Raw genomic sequence first — 6,873 nt, 5'->3', positions numbered from 1 at the left:
ATTTTTGAACATATTGTTCCATTTATGTTGTATTCCATTTTAGTATATTCTATCCTGATGATGATCCGTTAAGTGGATTGAAAGTGTTCGATTTTAATAAAACTCCCTCAGCAAGCAATAAGGTGGTGGTCACGTTATTTGTATATTTACAATATCAACTTTTATGAAAATGAAACTGTTTTTGAATATTCTTTGGAGAACATTCTAATGCTCTTAACAACATTCTTTAGGCTGTGTTCACACTGCCGATGACAACACCAAAACCAATGTTTTTATTGTTCATCTTTGTCTGTAAAATATTCACACCAGTCATTACTGTTGGTCTATCATCTTATGAGCAGGTCACCGATTTTGATCAAACTCAGTGAGGTTATAGTACATCCTCAATGACTGACATGTGCTAAGCAGTAAGGCTGTGTACACATTAGGCATTTTTAAACGTGCATTTTAAAGAACCAAGAGTTCTTCATGGTATACACACTCAAACGTGCGCTTCTGGCCAAGCACGTGTTGATAGATTTTTGTTAAAACATGCATTTCGCAGGCATCAGCCGTGCATTTTGAGTTACATGTGCTGCCATGTTATTGTACATTCGATCGCACGTTTTCGGGTAGAGTGGATGCATGTTGGCTGAAATGGAGAACGATCATTTCGATACTGATCTATTTATTGATGAAATATAAAAGAGACCAGCCATCATCAAATGATTTTATAGATATTCTAAAAGAATTAAAAAACTTGGGTTCACATTGTCTTAGTTTTGGATACAATGTCACAAACATTCCACGCGTCAGTCTATCTCGTAACATTGGGTGCACCCAAAATTCTCTTTGCCTCTGCCATCGTCTTTTATAGCGATGATGGAGGAGGCACACACAAGCAATTACTTTCATGTCCATTTCCAAACTGAGCAAGTGCACACGCTCCTCTAAACAGTCGTTGAACGCCGAGCTAACGCGGTGTGTGTACGCTGCTAACGCGCGTTTAACACAATGCAAAACGCTTAATGTGTACACAGCCTAAGGCACAATACTCAAAATTAAAGTTAAAAATGGAGGTTGAAAATTGCAAATTGCTTAAAAACTTTAGGACAGTGTTTCTCAACAGGGGCAATATCGCCCCCACATGGGCTTTTTTCCATGTTGAGGGGGCAATTAGTAACAATTTATATTTTGGGGAGGCAAAAACAATTTTCTGGGCAATATAGTAAAACATTATATTAAAAATAATTAGATATTTTATTCGTTATATCGTACAATAATTAAACAAATAACATTATACTAGTCACTAGTCTATTCAATGCAGTATGAATTTGGCATTAGCCTTGGCCCTCGGCATCAAAATTTTGAAGTGAAGGGGGTGATACTACATAATGGTTTTATTGAAGGGGGCAACGATTCATTAGAGGTTGAGAAACACTGCTTTAGGATCTCCATCATTTACAGAGTGGCCAGTGGCTTGATGAGGGTGTACTGGTCTCATAACCATGAGGTTGGTGTTTCAAATCTCAGTGGTATCAATGTAACTTCCCCCCCCCAAAACTATAATTTTTCACTCTATTCTTGGTATTTTTAAATTTATTATATTGTCAGAGAGAAAAACTAATTTATTTTAAAAAAATTATAAAAACACAATAAATAGGGTAATAAAATCCATCATTTCACTATACCTTTAAAATGCAGTCTACTTTTGTCAGTTCTCTAACGTTTTCGGTCTAATTTATAGACCTTCTTCAGGATTGATGTAAAATATTTTAAAAATTTGAACTTTCTCAACGGTAATTCGAACCACGCACGTTCTATAATCTTCAGATATTCGATCGCGCATGCCCATTAGCTCTTTATAATGCCGCCGCTCTCCATGCCGTTGCTATTCTACTTGACTCTCGAAAATTTATATTAAGCCTCTTTTCTCTGTATTTATAAATGTGCCATGCCTCTGCATACTTTAGATGTCGTATATTATCGATCTTTTGTACAATATCCGCCTTGCTCCATTCGATTGTAATCTCTGCAGGATCCGCGATAGCATAATTGGCCAAAGCCGTGATCGGTTGTTTAGATCTTATATTTTTTTCGTGCTCCTTCAATCTTTCTCTTAATGATCTCTTTGTGGCTCCTATATAATATAACTCTTTCTTTAGCCTTTTATCATGCAACGGTATTCTGTACACACCTGGAACTAGCCTCCTGTCTATTGGTGTTTTGTCATTTCTTAGCATTTGGAATATTGTCGTGTTTCTCTTATATGCTATTTTCTTTTTGCTCTCTACTCCTATTTTTCTGTATATGCCACTTAACGGTGCTCTGTATTCCATTACGGTGAACTCCTTTTTTTCTTTCTTATCTTTAGTCTTATTGCATCCTTTTTCCGCTTCTTGTATTAAGGCTTTTACTTTACTTTGCTTAAGTCCTACATCTCTTGCTAATTTTGCAATGTAATCAAGTTCTTTACGTGTGTCATACATCCTGCTACAATGAGTGTATGCTCGTTTAATAAGTGCTCTAAACGCTGCTAGTTTGTAGTTTGTTGGGTCATGCGAGGACCATGGTATCAAATCCGGAACGTACGTCGGTTTTCTATACACTTTTGTAACAATTTGCTCTTTATCATCTATTTCAACCTCTATATCCAAGAAGTGTACTCTTTTTTGATCTTGCTGCTCTAGTTCTAATTCCAAGCCATACTTATTGTTGTTTATATCTCTAATAAATTGTCGTATGTCTGGTTTATCATTCCAAATAATCAATACGTCGTCGACGTACCTTGCATACATTATCATTTTATCTTCATACTTCTGCAGTACGCTATTTTCCAGAGATCTTATTACCATCTCGCACAGTAAGCCTGAAACCGGGCTACCCATTGGTACTCCTCTAAGTTGCGAGTATGCAGTACCGCATTTTAAAGGTATAGTGAAATGTAGTAATTAATTAATGCAGTTAGAGATTTAGTAATAAAATCCATCTGTTTCAAGTAACAAATCAATGTAAAAAGCAATTAACAAATGCTAACAATATTTATTTAAAAACAAAACATTTTCTGTATTTTCAAGTACAATACATACATACTCTAGCAACAAAGTCATTGTTTAACCTAAATGTGTCTATAATTGCACTTTCATTTGCTAAAGAATGAAAAGATGACTTCAATATCTTGTGCTAACATCAATAAAAATATGTTCTGAAAAAGAATCACTGCATGACAATATTACAAAATTTACATATTGTGAAAACATCCTTCAAAAGCAAGATCTAACTGTGGCTGAGGGTTCTTCATCAATTTTAAAACTTGCAAAGGTGGTAGGAGAAAAATAAAATTAAGCACTCTGATATTTTCCAATGTGATACGATATGAATGATTCTGTTCCAAATTAGTTGAAGATGGGGAAGTGTTTTTAAACATTAATCAAGCTTGTTTTTCCAGTGACATACATAAATCTCATTGTAAAAATTTGTATTTATTCAATGAGCACACTACAGAAATGTTTATTGTTTTACATGCTTCTATGACAATTATCATCCACAAAAATGTGCTCCCGGAAAGCAAACAGATTGAATAATGTTAATAAGAAAAATTGGTCTTGATTAATGATAATTTTGTTTAAATGTAATTGTCCCTCTACATAAATTATAAATATTAGTACGAATCACTTATGCATATGAACATTCAAAAATAATTTTTAAATAAATATAATAAATTTAAAAATACCAAGAATAAATTAAAAATTATAATTTTGTATTAAAAAATTACATTTATATCACCAAAATTGGAAACACAAACCTCATGATTATGAAACCAGCATGCCATACTGAGCCACTGATCACTCTATAAATGATAGAGATTCTAAAGGTTTTAAGTGATTTGCAATTTTAAACTTCAATTTTCTTCTTTAATTTTGAGGATTGTGCATTACTGCTTGGCACATGTGTCTTTGGCGATAAACTATAACCTCATCAAGTTTGATCAAAATCAGTGACCCCAACATCATGCTTCCTCTTGTTAGTTGTTCCAAGGATTTCATTTTCATTGTATGCTTTACTATAATAAATAACATTTTAGTCCAATTCTTTTGAATATACAAAGCATAATTTTATTATATTGTATTGAGTCTTCTTCTCTTCTTAGTCCTATGCCCTTCAGAGGGCCTGGTGATATTACAAATTGATGGCTTTAATTGTATCTTTCCACTGCTCTCGGTGTTGTGCCATGTGGATGGCTTCATACATTGTATGTCCTGTAATCATCATTACTTGGTCTGCCCATCTAATCTAACATCTGCCTCTAGGGCATTTGCCATTGATCTCCCCTTCTAGGATTTGTTTCTCAAATCCATTTTTGCGTCTGGAAATATGTCCCAAGAAGTGAAGGTAGAATTGGTATATTTTAGTGGTAAGGCATGTTGTGATTTTCAGTTGATTTAGGATGGAGCAATTTGTTCGGTGCTCCGTCCAAGAGATTCTTGGCATTCTTCTATATGTCCATATTTCAAAGGAATCAAGTTTCTTCCGAGAAGTGGCATTTATGGTCCAGATTTCTAAGGCATAAATGGCAATTGAAAAAATAAGTGTTCTTATGAGCTTTAGTTTAATAAAAATAGTGATTGCAGAATCTTTCCAAATTCTAAATAATTTAGAGGTTTCATTGTGAGCAAGGCAAAAATCCTGTGTTTAATTTCATTATCACATCCTCCTTTATTTGTAAGAAGTGATCTAAGGCAAGAGTGTCCAACGTTTTTGTTTCTCTGGGCCACATTGGAAGAAGTCATGGAGTTTTGGGTCACAAGTATAATATACTTGTGGCCCAAGTATATTTAAGGATTAACATGTCTAGATTATAGTAATAAGCATTAAAACTTTATTACGAATAAGGATATTTTAAAAAATTACTTCTACAGACACTTTCAATTTTTATTTAGAAATAAATTCATTCATTATAAAAAAGACAAACAAAAAAATTTATTTGAAAAACACAAATATTTGTTTTATTTGAGTCTCTAATTAATAAAAAGTGATGAAACACCATTTTAAAGTGCATTTTTATTCAACTAATATATTTATAAATATTATTAACCCAAAAAGTAACTAATGCGTCAAATGGTATTTTTTACACCAAACTAATACAATGGTAGCCAAATTTTACAACGCTGGAAGGAATACTAAATAAAGCTGGAATTGGGACTCAAAGAATTATAGACCCAAAGCGAGGAAAGGAGAGAAAGGACCCAAGATAAAGAAGTGAGGAAAGTTGAAAAATTAATGGTCAATATTTGCATAACAAAAGGTATATTTAACCTTTCTCACTATTTTTTATCTTTTGGCCTTTCTCTCTTTACCCCGAATTTGAGTCTATACTCCTTTGAGTCACAACTTCAGCTTTATTTAATATACCTTCCTCATTCACTCATCTCCAAGTATTTGAAAATATTTCTTTTCCACTCAAAATTAAAATATGTACAGGTATACCTCGCCTTACGTCGGTAATTGGTTCCAGGAAAACGACGTAAGTCGAATTTACTTGTCTCCGAATCTACTTCTCACTAGGCTAAACCGTAAATTACCATTCCCGGTTCTGTATTTTATTTATTAATGCATTTTTAATAATATATGGTTAATAAAAACCTATTTTAAGCTTACAAACAAATAAATTTTAGTTTTTAATATAGTACCAAAAAAAAGTAATCTAAATTTACGAATGCATGTACTGTAAATACAGTACATACTTGTATATATTTTAATATGCTTTTATGTGCTTTAAACGTTCTTCTAGTGATATTATGACTTCAATATTTGTGGCGGACAGACGTAAAGTCGAATAAAATGACTTAAACTTGATTTTTATTTTTCCATATACTTTTTTGACAAACGACGTATAATCGGGAACGACGTAACTCGAAACGACGTAAGTCGAGGTATGCCTGTATAAAGGTTTATGGCTTTGTGAAACGTCTTTTTTGAATTTGTGTGCTGTTGAAATAAATAAATAAAATAATCGGTCGGTTTTGTTTACATGTTTATTGGGCCGCATTGGAACTTGCCTTGGGCCGTGGGTTGGATACCACTGATCTAAGGTAAACAAATTCATTCACCAACTTATAGTCTGCTTCCTTAGTCTGTGTCAAGGAACAGTAAGTTATCATAACTTTCATTTTACTTCCATTAATCAGCAATCCATATTCCCTGCTCTCAGTTTCAAGACATTTCATAATATATTCAAGTTCTGATTCATTGGATGCTATAATAAGTGTATTGTCAGTGTATCTCAGGTTGTTAACTTTATGGCCCCCGAAGGAAATGCTTCTGACCCAGTTATCTAATATCCTTCTCATGATTATTTCAGAATAAGCATTAAAGAGTAAAGGGGAAAGAATATATTCCTGTCTTACACCAGCTTCAGATGTAAATGTATTAGACATAGTTTTGTTAACTCTTACTCTTGCAGAGTTATTCTCATATAAATAAATGTATATTTGCTTACTGGAGAATAAATTCAATAAAAATAAAAACCATTCAAGTATCCAGCATAATTCTTTAATAACATAAAAATGTTTTCAAATGCATTAAGCGTTCATCATCAGTTATTTCTCTAATTCGAAATGGGAAATTCAAAAAATTACGCAAACGAGTTTCAAATAAATGGTTATGTAAAAAATTAAAAGGTAACATGTTATAAACGAAAGTGATACATACAAATTTCTGTGTGTTTAATAAATAATCTATATATCTATATATATATAGATTATTATCTATTATCTTATTATATTATATATTATTATTATATTCTCTATTATTATCTTATTATATTATATATATATATATATAAAAATGGACGTGTGTGTCCCTATATTTCACTTTTCCGTAAAAACTACACAT

At 32.6% G+C, this 6,873-nt stretch overlaps 1 protein-coding gene across 1 annotated transcript; it reads right to left on the bottom strand.

Annotated features, from left to right (window-relative positions):
• Positions 1-1,841: 1,841 nt before the first annotated feature.
• On the bottom strand, positions 1,842-2,834 carry LOC111636772. The gene has a single exon (XM_023382102.1). The coding sequence runs from the start codon at positions 2,832-2,834 to the stop codon at positions 1,842-1,844; it is 993 nt and encodes a 330-aa protein (XP_023237870.1).
• Between the last annotated feature and the right edge of the window lie 4,039 nt (positions 2,835-6,873).

Source organism: Centruroides sculpturatus, unplaced genomic scaffold (assembly GCF_000671375.1).
Source record: "Centruroides sculpturatus isolate CEXI.00-Female unplaced genomic scaffold, Cexi_2.0 scaffold630, whole genome shotgun sequence".
NCBI lineage: Eukaryota > Metazoa > Arthropoda > Arachnida > Scorpiones > Buthidae > Centruroides > Centruroides sculpturatus.
The sequence above is the reverse complement of the archived record's forward strand: the minus strand, read 5'-3'. Positions and strand labels throughout refer to the sequence as shown.